Source organism: Hypoxylon fragiforme (genome assembly GCF_022984875.1).
Source record: "Hypoxylon fragiforme strain CBS 206.31 chromosome Unknown GGS25scaffold_2, whole genome shotgun sequence".
Taxonomy (NCBI): domain Eukaryota; kingdom Fungi; phylum Ascomycota; class Sordariomycetes; order Xylariales; family Hypoxylaceae; genus Hypoxylon; species Hypoxylon fragiforme.
The window spans coordinates 1,177,219-1,187,948 of record NW_026054757.1 but is presented as its reverse complement, the minus strand read 5'-3'; the positions used below and the strand labels follow the sequence as shown (position 1 = coordinate 1,187,948).

The 10,730-nt window shown below is 46.4% G+C and overlaps 5 protein-coding genes across 5 annotated transcripts; 1 reads left to right on the top strand and 4 right to left on the bottom strand.

The window, feature by feature from the left end:
• Window positions 1–1,797: 1,797 nt before the first annotated feature.
• GGS25DRAFT_474800 (uncharacterized protein) lies at window positions 1,798–2,376 on the bottom strand. The gene has a single exon (XM_049259658.1). The coding sequence runs from the start codon at window positions 2,314–2,316 to the stop codon at window positions 2,059–2,061; it is 258 nt and encodes an 85-aa protein (XP_049119873.1). The 5' UTR covers window positions 2,317–2,376; the 3' UTR covers window positions 1,798–2,058.
• Window positions 2,377–2,418: 42 nt separating this feature from the next.
• Window positions 2,419–4,491, bottom strand: GGS25DRAFT_114793 (uncharacterized protein). The gene is made up of 6 exons (XM_049256066.1): window positions 4,393–4,491; window positions 3,854–4,120; window positions 3,687–3,799; window positions 3,454–3,636; window positions 3,068–3,386; window positions 2,419–3,007 (listed from the first exon to the last, which is right to left on the bottom strand). Exons 2-6 carry the CDS (start codon window positions 4,049–4,051, stop codon window positions 2,522–2,524), a joined length of 1,299 nt encoding a protein of 432 aa, XP_049119872.1. The 5' UTR covers window positions 4,052–4,120; window positions 4,393–4,491; the 3' UTR covers window positions 2,419–2,521.
• Window positions 4,103–4,900, bottom strand: GGS25DRAFT_114857 (uncharacterized protein). The gene is made up of 2 exons (XM_049256067.1): window positions 4,809–4,900; window positions 4,103–4,696 (listed from the first exon to the last, which is right to left on the bottom strand). The coding sequence occupies exon 2, from the start codon at window positions 4,693–4,695 to the stop codon at window positions 4,300–4,302; it is 396 nt and encodes a 131-aa protein (XP_049119871.1). The 5' UTR covers window position 4,696; window positions 4,809–4,900; the 3' UTR covers window positions 4,103–4,299.
• A 1,272-nt stretch (window positions 4,901–6,172) lies between these two features.
• On the top strand, window positions 6,173–7,905 carry GGS25DRAFT_474749 (ribosomal protein L1p/L10e family protein). The gene is made up of 4 exons (XM_049259657.1): window positions 6,173–6,342; window positions 6,418–6,595; window positions 6,674–6,867; window positions 6,929–7,905. Exons 1-4 carry the CDS (start codon window positions 6,324–6,326, stop codon window positions 7,189–7,191), a joined length of 654 nt encoding a protein of 217 aa, XP_049119870.1. The 5' UTR covers window positions 6,173–6,323; the 3' UTR covers window positions 7,192–7,905.
• Window positions 7,906–8,432: 527 nt separating this feature from the next.
• GGS25DRAFT_474748 (NUDIX hydrolase domain-like protein) lies at window positions 8,433–10,679 on the bottom strand. The gene is made up of 3 exons (XM_049259656.1): window positions 10,472–10,679; window positions 9,477–10,413; window positions 8,433–9,416 (listed from the first exon to the last, which is right to left on the bottom strand). The coding sequence occupies exons 2-3, from the start codon at window positions 10,003–10,005 to the stop codon at window positions 8,719–8,721; spliced, it is 1,227 nt and encodes a 408-aa protein (XP_049119869.1). The 5' UTR covers window positions 10,006–10,413; window positions 10,472–10,679; the 3' UTR covers window positions 8,433–8,718.
• Window positions 10,680–10,730: the final 51 nt, after the last annotated feature.

Sequence of the window (10,730 nt, the reverse complement as noted above, 5' to 3'; positions counted from 1 at the left end):
ACCTACCTAGGTAGTAGGTAAGAGGTAGCGAGGAGGATGTGGGAAATAAACCTCTAGATATGTAGTTATGGCATACCCACCACCATCTTAGCTGTTACACGGCAGATGTTCTCACAAGACTCACCTCACACGGCTAGGTACCTACTAGAAACCATCCCCCCCCCCCCACCACGACCCCCTGACACTCGGCCCGTTCCAGCTGCTTACATAGGTAGGTTAGAATGTTGTTGTTGGAGCCGTATGTATGTATGTACGACAGACTCACAAAACCCCTAACTAGGTACCTTACCTAGGCATCCAAGTTCCGGAGGCACGGGAGGGTCGCGATGATGGGCCGGTGAACTCAGATGAAATCGATCCTTTTTACCTGAACGTCAAATTTGATAATGTGTACCTATGTAGGCTAGGTAGGTACTAAGCAAGGCAAGCCCGTCTGAGAATTAAAAAATCCTGAACGTGGGGTTGGTGTTGGTGATGGTGTTGGTTTGAGGTTAAGTTCTTCTTTTTCGACCATTCCACCCCTGACTCCAACGATATGTATGTACTATGCCGTAGGTGCTACTTAGACCCAGGACATTGATGGTAGGCATGGAAGAGCAGACGTGGGGGTTCGGGAAGTACGTTTACTACCTAGGTATCTGGGTAGGTAGGTAGGTAGGTAAGGTGTATTAAAGTGTAAATGGCGCCGGCACGACCGACAATTACCTAACTTCGTTGCATCAAACGGTTGATTTAGCATCAGGAAATCAACCAAGATTGTTCTCATTGAATGATGCATGCCCAGGTGGGTGGATAGTGAAGTCAGCGACGCGCCGTAGGTATACATATCGAGGTGTAGACTTACCTAACCTAGGTATCTACCTACCTAGTAGCTTACCCGTACCTAGGTTATCTTCTCTTCTCATGTTTCGGATGCGGGAGTTGGAGAACTTTCGGAGGTAGGAAGGAAGGAAGGTGAGAATCTTGACTCTCATCGGAAAAAGCTCTTGAAACTCGGGCTGGAGCTGGAGCTGGAGCTGGAGCTCGCACACACACACACACACACACACATACATACATACATACACATATGCCTAGATACGCATGTATATCATCTACCTAACCTACCTGATACTTATCCCCGATGCACCTTTTCATACGAACCTACCTTGCCGATGTATGTATCTACATGTAGGCAGGTACTCATCGTTACCTCTTTTACGCCTTTACGCCACTATAGTGTTACATACCTACCTACCTACCTACCTACCTACCTACCTACCTACCTACCTGCCTGCCCTACCTCAGTATGCCGAAAGACAAAAGTGCTTGCTTACCCAGCCAAACCCGAGAGCTTCATCCCAGCCAGAAACAGTTGACACCGGCAGTCAAAAGGACATACACCTACCCGGAGCACACTTGAGTACCCATATCCCGTTCCGCTCCGTTTCATGTGGTAGAAAACCGAATCCTTCCAACCTACCCTAGGTAGTAATGTATGTATGTATGCACATAAGTAGAGCGGGGGGAGGAGAAAAAAAAGACGTTGTTTAACGTGAGCTTAGGTTGTTCGAACGTAACCATCCCTCTGCGTATGTACCATTCCCCTGTGTTATATGGATATGTTCCGATTACTACGCCAAAAGAGAATCCAAAATCATGCAGGTACGTCACAGGCGTACGAATGTGGGTGCAATGGTGCATATGCACATAATATAGGTACGATATAAACTACGCCTTTAGGTAGTACCAAACGGAAATAAACAGGGTACAGTTATGTAGGTAGGTAGGTAGACTATTATTAGCATTTTGATTGCCATTGCATTTATTGCCATAGTTGCATATAGTAAGTAGATCAACGTGCGCCGACGACGATCGAAGCGTGCTTATTGCCTGGTAGCTATCTAGGTATCTAGGTAAGTGCTTCTGTAGATCGAATCTCCCCCATCTCCTTTCCTCCATATCTAGTATCCATTAGAATGGACAGCCGTGACGGTCTGCCAGGAGAAGTGATTGCGAATTAACACCCTCTTGCATGAAGACAAATCCGGAACCTAGAATCCTTCTTATCACACCCCTTTATTCCCATGATTCCCAACACCCAATGGCTAAAGGCGCAAAGGGAATGAAAAGAACGGCCTGCGCTGATCCAAAAATGGCCTCAAGCCTGCCGTAAACCTCTATAAACGAAAGTGGGTATCTCTGTAGTAGCCGCCTGTCTATGCAGCCGATTAAGTATAATATGTCCCAGGGCTCGCACCTATAACCTATCCCAATCTCTAGCTTCCAAAAAAAAAAAAAAAAAAAAAAAAAAAAAAAAGCTACCCTGAAGCCCATCTAACGAATGACGATGGTTTATGGCCTGCCTGCGGGTAGCAAGTAACTCATACTCGATACTTATTAGGTTAGTCCCTGGGTAGGTAATTAGAAAGCCTCCTATAAAACAATGCCTACCAGGACACCGCTATGCACTACATTAACGAGGTATTACACCGACCAGGGCGAGTTGAAATGCGTATAGAAATGTGCTGCTTTCGTGAGGTTATGCTAGCCGGGCTCCAGTTGGTATCTGATACGTTGGCCTCGGAGCTTCGTCACCTCGATACATGATAATGATCGTCGTTCGGTCTTGTGTCTGCGGACTGTGTAGAACTAGATCTCTTTGCTTGTTACTAAGACCCATGCTAAGCTGCTGCCCCGGTATCTTTGGTGAACGGGGGTGGGGGTTAAAGTGGCCAGGGGAAATTATTCGCATCTCAAGACCGACGTGGCTGTTGACTGTATCTATAATAGGGGGCAACGGTTTATTAAGATTGGCCGGATAATGTGTGGGAGAAGGCCTTGTCGGATGCCGTGGTAGGGAAGTCGATGATGAGTGGTCAATAAAGGTTGTGAAAGCCGGTGAAATTGTCAATGGTTTTCTATCCCAAGGGGAATCCATCGAATCCCGTCGTCTGAAGATAGACTCGAAAGTATTTGGGAGGAAGCTGGAAAAGAACGGCTTCGTTGCCGGAACAGAAGCGCATATCTTGCTACTAAGTCAGCAAGAACCCATGGATAAAGCCTGTAGCTAGGTGGATTCACATACTATACCAAGGTTAAGTTCAATGGTGCTACTAAACCAAACCTCCCAATAAACCCACATGTAATCATCAGCAACAGTCAGCTTCCAAGAATAGTAGCTTCTCACGGCCCCTGCAATACTGGCGGTGATGCCGATACCAAAGAGAAAAATAATGACCTTCACATGCCTGGGAGCCAGATTCAAACTGAGCGCTGTCTTTATGGGTAGTAGTACAACAAGCCAGTCAGTAGCAGTATTGATTATACTGACCGCCATCAGATGGGCTCCTTGGTTGATACAGTTCTGAGATTTGTGTGGACCTTTCCAATAATCTGATAGAGGTCTACTTGCTTATCAGCCTTGCTCTTTAGTCTTGCTCACTGGTGCTTCCCATGTTCTTACTAACGTACCTGCATTGGGTTACGCTAACTATGATGAATATAACATAGATGACGCAGATAAATGCTATCGATATCATCACAGCATTGGTCATCTTCCGGTCTCGTGAAGCTGTCGTGAATCGATATACAAGTGTGAGTATTGATAACTTAGTCAAACTAGTTGCTATATCAAACAGCATCTGGTTGGCAAATCTGGCACATTATAAGCGTGAAGTTTGGTTAGAGTGGTGGGAGGACCCTACACCAATTGGTGCCCTTGGACGAAGACCTTGTCTTCCACGTCCAAGTTGCGGCGGTTCCACTGAAAGTAGCTTTCCCCAATGATACCAACGATCGTGAATGCGGTGGCAGGGAACTATGAAGAGTTAGTGGATACGACATAATAAGTAAAAGGTAGAGCTTGACATGCGTATGCGAGTAATATGAATATGTCGTCGAGCCCGAACCCCCGCGTCAGCCATTTTCGTGCATACAAACGGATGGCTAAAGTTATCGTGACCAAAACAGAGAGCAGTGAGCCAACAATCATCCCAGTATGACCTCTAGTTCTCGGGTGAGGAAAGTTAGGTATTGGCTGGCCATCGTGGGTTGGATAACTTAGATGCATTCTGCGTTCGATGGATGCGGTTTGAGTTGAAGTCGCTCAGCGTCTTGGAAGATATAGTTGACTTGATTTCTAACAGTAACGTAAGCGAGGGCTGCCGTATTCTTGATCAAGCCAAGCTTAGGCCACATTCAAGTTAACTGATGTCGACTCTAGATTGGGATTTGTTTATGATATCGAAGTCATCGATGTGATGGACCCAAGCATAATGCACAGCATTCTGCGAGGATGTGTCTTTCAACCAAGCCCTTCTACCAAGGAGTATTGAGTAGGGGTGAGTTGGGCTTTTCTCCAGATACCCACGGCAAGACAAGATGTTGAAGTACAACTGTAGGCAGACTCACTGAGGATAGGCATGGATTATCGCCATCGAGTTTTGGTTTCATCGTACACCTGAGTATGAACTTGTCGGTCACGATAGCCGGGGTTGCAGGCATACCCCGGACAGATTCGCAGACAGATTCACAGACTCGGAAACAGCTCGACGCAGCCATGAGTGCTGCTACGTTTCTCGTATTGTTGGTAGCCCTATTGCCCCCGCCCCCACCATCAAGGGGCGGCGAGAAGTGCCATCTGGGGAAGGGGGCACATCCTAGCATGGTAAGCTGCATGCAACTAAGCAGAGAGGTGCTGCAAGTCACCTGCATCCTGCATAGGAACTCATGTGAGTTGAGGGCGGGTGAAGAGGGCGGCGCTTATCAACTCGTCTAGATGCGAGTAGCCGCGGGCATTACTGTGACGAATATCTCTAGCGACTGACCACTACTGTAAGTAACATATTATAACACCTCCATATTCGCATCATAGTGTTAACATCTAATGTCAGCCATGGAGCTCTTGAGGTGCTAAACGGTCGCAGGATAGACATATTGGTGGAATGAGAAATGAAGAACCCGTCTATCAATGACCGAAGGAAGTCGTATATACTGACTGGAGAGCCAAAATATCAACCGTACCCGAAAATAATCGTCTTCGGCAAGACCGCGCATATGGACCATTGGTCGCACAACAGGAGGCGCTGGAGATTTTGGCCCCATAAAGATATCTGCTTCCTCGCGGGCCAGCCATGGCTAGTCCGTAAGCGATCCTTGGCGATTGGGAATTCCTATAATGGTCATACTTAGGTAAAATTTACCTGCTAAAGGGACACCTACATGCTCGTCAATTGAAGAGATAACGTCCGGAGACATCCAAAGGACAGGCAGAGAGCAGAGCTCTGGCATTCAGATAAGACTAGCTCAGGGTGAAGTTTGCAGCCCGGGCACTTTCATACATGGCTGTGGTTGAGTTTCCTAGGAGTGGTGATATCAAATTAACCCCTATAAGTCTATGTTTCGGCTAAATTGGCCAGTCGTGCGAATTCGTAAGCTCCCTCTTTGCTACTTTGGGCAGATAATCATATGGCGATAGGCTTCCTAGGGCCACAGGCCTTTTGATGAATGGCCATTCTGGTAGATCGAACTGATTGTTTCTGATGATTTGGGAAGTACGAATCGGCACAGGACGCCACCAGTCTTTAGCAGTACCAACAAGAGGCCGCATCTATAGCACTCGCAGAGATGGTGCGAAATACCGTTTCAGGGCTGATTTTAGGAGGCAACAACGAAACACGCCTAGCTGGTTTTCGAGGCATGTTCTCACAATCGTAGAATCAAAGCTGAATATTCACTTGGGGATTAGAATCCTGAACCCCATTGGGTGCTTTGTGTGGTATCTCGCGGTTGCAGAATCTGCGGTTAGGACCAGGAGAGGACTACAAGTTGTATCCGGATGTAGAGGAAGCAAGCATGTAATCGATAGTAAATCCCGGGGCCTATGGATTCATCCGTCTAGGTAGCGAAGGCTGCGATGTAGGGTTGCAATATTACTTACTGTATGCAGCTGCGGCGTCAACTCCGTGTTCTTGGGACGTAAGGTTGAACAGAAGAGTTTAGAATCTTGAAAATCGCCTTGCATTGAAAAGTGCCAACAGACGGGAACTACTATAGCCGAAGTTCAGCCAGAGAGAATTGGTTACATAACATGACGGAGCTCGGACCAGCGAGTAATAGCTACCTACATGTAGTACTAACTTGAAGTGGCTAAGCCGTGTCTCCACTTACTTTGATCCCACAAATGCCAAAATTTATCGAGTGCGTCTCAAAAATCACGAAATATTTTTTATTTCTTTATTTCTTTACAACAAGTCGCCCACCTCTAAAACAATCCCTTCCTTCACCAACCACAAACGCAATAATCCTCACCATTAGAGTATCTCTACTGGAAGACTGTCATCATGTCTAAAATCACAGTCGGTATGTTTTTCGAAATCAATAACTCTGAATAGCCACCTTCAAATCAATCGTACTAATAATTCTACCCCGCCACAGCCGGAGTGCGTAACAACGTTGGCGAGTTGCTCGACTACTCCCAGAACACCAAAAAGAGAAACTTTCTCGAGACCGTCGAACTCCAAATCGGCCTCAAGAACTATGACCCTCAGCGTGACAAGCGTTTCTCTGGCACCATTAAGCTTCCTGCCATCCCCCGCCCCAACATGAGCATCTGGTACGAAACCCACGCCACGCCCTTTCTAGTCGCTGGTGATTATGGTCGGATCAGTAGAGGCTAATAATCGTGATATAGCATCTTGGGTGACCAGCATGATCTCGATCGTGCCAAGCACGGTGGAATTGATGCCATGTCCGCTGATGACCTGAAGAAGCTTAACAAGAACAAGAAGCTGATCAAGAAGCTCGCTCGCAAGTACGATGCTTTTGTCGCTTCCGAGGCTCTGATCAAGCAGATTCCTCGTCTCTTAGGTCCTGGTCTGTCCAAGGGTAAGGCCCCATTTCTCACAATGGCAACAACGGTACAATAAAGCTAATTATGATTCTTCAGCCGGTAAATTCCCTACCCCGGTCTCGCACGCTGATGATCTTACTGGCAAGATCAACGAGGTCAAGTCTACTATCAAGTTCCAGCTGAAGAAGGTGCTCTGCATGGGTGTCGCCGTCGGAAACGTCGGTATGACCCAGGATGAACTGGTCGGCAACATCATGTTGGCTATCAACTACCTCGTCTCGTTGCTCAAGAAGGGTTGGCAAAACGTTGGTAGCTTGACCGTCAAGGCTACCATGTCTCCCCCTAAGCGCCTCTACTAGACGACAGGATATTGAAAAGACACTGGAGGATGTACTACTGGCAATACTAGGATTTAGGTTCTAGTCGTAAAATTCAGATAGCAAATAAGATCAGTGTGAACCTCCCAGGCAAACTCATCGCGCACTCTTCGAGACGTTGTACATCGGGCTGTTCAATGGCCCGTAGGATGCACCTAGGTGACTAGCCATCACACACAATTGAACTGCAAACATTAAGCCAATGCAGTAAGCAGTCATTCTTCACATGATGTACTAGAGAACCTTTGCCACGATATTGCATGTCTGTTTCTACAATTTACAAAGAGGCCGACTGGAACACTTCTAGTACAGCTTCAATTGTTCACAATTCACTGCACCACATCGGTTATTGCCAAATTGGCGCAAGCAAACACACACAAAATAGCAGCAACTACTTCTAATAATGACAAAAACCAACAACAACAAATGGTTGTTGAAATGTAGGAAACACCCCACAGTCACGAACCAGGAGGAGCTGGCGTCGGCGGCTGATTAGGAAGAGCATTTTCAATCGATAAAGGAGGCCGGGAACGGAAGGAAACCCATAGGAGATTTGAATGATAACCCTCAGCAAGCCGCCGTAGCGGAGCCTCCATTTTTGTTATAAATTAAATAAACATTTGACGATGTAGATTTAACCCAAACTGATGATGAAGAAGAAAGGAAAAGAAAAAAAAGATTGGGAAGGGATTGGAGGCTTGGGGGGGTATTTATGGGCGAGGGGTGTGTGGGGCGGTTGATTTTTTTTTTTTTTTTCTTTTGGCGCGGTGCTGGTCTGAGCGCTAAAGGTACACTACCTACTAGGTACCTAGTAGTACCTAGTAGGTAGTTGGGTGGGTTACGTAATGTTTGTTGCGAAAAGGCTTGATGTACTCAGGTACCTGTTTGCTTCAAGGTTCTTTTCAATGTTCTTTTTCTTCGCGCCGGATTTCAAATGTCGCGATCCAAGTATTGTGCTGAGAATATACATAAGTACCTACATATAGTAAGACGATACCGTATCATGGGATAAACTCGAATGAAATTTCAGAATACTTACCCAGCAGCAATATACCTGTCAAGGTTCCATCGCCATCAAACCCTCAATCCATATGAAAAACCCAGCCAGTTTTCTTACTTCGAGACCCGAGCGTGATCTGTTTGATAATTCTTCTAGTTAGACATATGAAAAGAATAGGGCTTCTACTAGGTATTCATAGGTATTTATGCTTAGACGACAGCAGGGTATATTTTCAATGTTAGGTACTATGTACTTATTGATATATAATTCCACAGCTTTCGGCTATCGAGGCATGAAAGCTTGATGTGAACAGTGTCTAGGTAGGTAAGTACATATATATCGCCAGTAAAGCTTGTAGATCAATAGTTTATGACCCTAGATGTCTAATCCCTTAGGTTAGGCTACTCTTCTCTATATGCGTAATGCTGTCCAGTGTACTATATTCTTGACTCATCGCTCTTCGTAATCAATAAGGCAAAATCCTTCAAAACCACACTACTTATGGAACTTTATATCTTCGGTACCGCGTCAAGATATCCCTTAATAACGGCTTGTATCAACTGGTTGGCGATAGCCGTCTGCGGTGGCAGTCTCAAGCCACCCTCCTTGTATGCCGGCGGCGCAGCTTCCCCAAGACCGCTCGTCCCATTCAACAGTGCCTCTTTCACCTCATCAAAAGAGTACCATTTCGCATCCGTCAACTCTTCATCGTGACCTAGATGTATCGTCTCGCCGGTCAGGGTAGCTTGACCTATGGCGCCGATCATCAAGTTGGCAGGATACGGCCAAGGCTGCGAGCTATGTATCACGACACGACCTACCGTCACGCCGCTCTCCTCCCACGTTTCGCGCCTAACGGCTTCTTCGATGGATTCGCCGGGTTCGAGGAATCCAGCAAGTGTACTGTACCAGTTCGGCGGGAAACGTTTGTTTCGGCCGAGGAGAAGTTTCGTGCCGTCAGCTGAGACTATCGCCATGATAACAGTGGGGTCTGTTCGCGGGAAACTGAGGTTGCTGACGCCGTGCCGAGTTATGCAGTCTGCTTTTTCCTTGGGAGCATCACCTTCCTGAACACCTGCCCAATCGGCAGACGGACAGGCCCGTTTCCATCCGGCATTGATGGACATGGTAGGTTGGCCACAGCCACCGCAGAATGGATTCCGACTGTTCCAGTCTAACAATGCACGGGCTTCTGCAAATATTGCGGCTGCTTTGTGGTGAGTATGACTTTGTGATGCAAAACTCAAACAGGGTACCTAGTGCTTACCTTCAGGGGCGTTCAAAGTCATAAGTCTCCTCCCATCAATGAAAGAGACGCCAGTGGCTTTGACAATCTCTATGATGCTCTTGGCCTTGTCTGCGAAGGTACCCTTTGGAGTGACATCGACAGCAAAATACGGTAGACCCGTATAGTCGCGATACCTGAAACTCGTATTCTTCTCGTCGATGCCAAGGAACAAGACTACCGGCTGCGTAACAGATGAGTTGAACCCTTTGACTTGCTCCGCTTCCGACGTCTTAAACGGCTCTTCCCCTGTCAGCGGCACGACTACATCCCTAGAGACATAGGATAAGTTGGCAGCGTCTTTGGCAAGAGGCGATAGGTTATCCATCAACAAAAACGCTGACGAGGGGTGAGCGAAGGCGGCGCGGAGAAACTCATAATCAGTCCTGAGAAATGAGATCCGGTTCAATGGACTACCGCTAAAGTAGTTGGCGACCTCACGGCCGAACCTTCTCGACAGCATGGAGTCGTCTTCCGCGAGGACCGGGAGATCCGGAACTGGCTGCCCCATTACGCTTTATATGAAATGCGTATAGTTGCTTATCCGTGCTGGCGTTGCGTGGTGCTTGGGCAGGTAACGATACCGCAAGAGGAGATGTGCTCTTTGCTTAGGTACCAGGTAGTTATACACAAAGAATCTTCAGAATAATACTAATTTGACCCAACACTGAAAAAAAGCACACAAAAAGAATGGTAAAGCAACTGACTACTATGTTACTATGTATAAAGACAGGTAGTCAGACCGGGGTTTGAATATATGTTCTCTACTAATCGATAATTAGTAATTGGTGTTTTACGATATGATGTCCTCAGTGGGGGGAGGGATGGTGATATGTTGATGAGTAATTCATTGGTAAATTGGTAAATTTGTTGATACCCGACCCCGACGAACGGCGTTTGCGGTAGTAAGACACTACCTCTTTCAACATTAGCTCCAACATTAGTACATTGATATGATACTAATTGAACCTACATACCTGCAGGAACATGGGTTCCTGAATGCTGCATGTAAGTTAGTAAATTGTGCCTACATACAGATCTGAGGTAAGAGGCTAAAGTTAATGATCAAAGCGAAGTTGCATTGCGTCAGATATATTACAGATATATTACAGATATATGGATTGGTGAAATGTAATTATTTTATGCAAGTCTTTAAGCAATGACAGAATAAAAAGTGAAAAGTCTTCTTATCCAATGGCTTCTTGTTAAGATCTCTGAAGTTCATGTGTTCAGAGC

What these genes read in the sequence shown, in the direction of transcription:
- GGS25DRAFT_474749 (XM_049259657.1), top strand. An exon ending in CGCCCCAACATGAGCATCTG is followed by an intron (nt 6,596 to 6,673) that starts GTACGAAACCCA and finishes ATCGTGATATAG; the next exon opens with CATCTTGGGTGACCAGCATG. An exon ending in AGGTCCTGGTCTGTCCAAGG is followed by an intron (nt 6,868 to 6,928) that starts GTAAGGCCCCAT and finishes ATGATTCTTCAG; the next exon opens with CCGGTAAATTCCCTACCCCG.
- GGS25DRAFT_474748 (XM_049259656.1), bottom strand. Translation starts at nt 10,005, where the DNA reads ATGGGGCAGCCAGTTCCGGATCTCCCGGTCCTCGCGGAAGACGACTCC. An exon ending in GACTTTGAACGCCCCTGAAG is followed by an intron (nt 9,417 to 9,476) that starts GTAAGCACTAGG and finishes ACCACAAAGCAG; the next exon opens with CCGCAATATTTGCAGAAGCC.
- GGS25DRAFT_114793 (XM_049256066.1), bottom strand. Translation starts at nt 4,051, where the DNA reads ATGCATCTAAGTTATCCAACCCACGATGGCCAGCCAATACCTAACTTT. An exon ending in TATTCATATTACTCGCATAC is followed by an intron (nt 3,800 to 3,853) that starts GCATGTCAAGCT and finishes AACTCTTCATAG; the next exon opens with TTCCCTGCCACCGCATTCAC. An exon ending in GTCCAAGGGCACCAATTGGT is followed by an intron (nt 3,637 to 3,686) that starts GTAGGGTCCTCC and finishes ATAATGTGCCAG; the next exon opens with ATTTGCCAACCAGATGCTGT.
- GGS25DRAFT_474800 (XM_049259658.1), bottom strand. Translation starts at nt 2,316, where the DNA reads ATGGGCTTCAGGGTAGCTTTTTTTTTTTTTTTTTTTTTTTTTTTTTTT.
- GGS25DRAFT_114857 (XM_049256067.1), bottom strand. Translation starts at nt 4,695, where the DNA reads ATGCAGGTGACTTGCAGCACCTCTCTGCTTAGTTGCATGCAGCTTACC.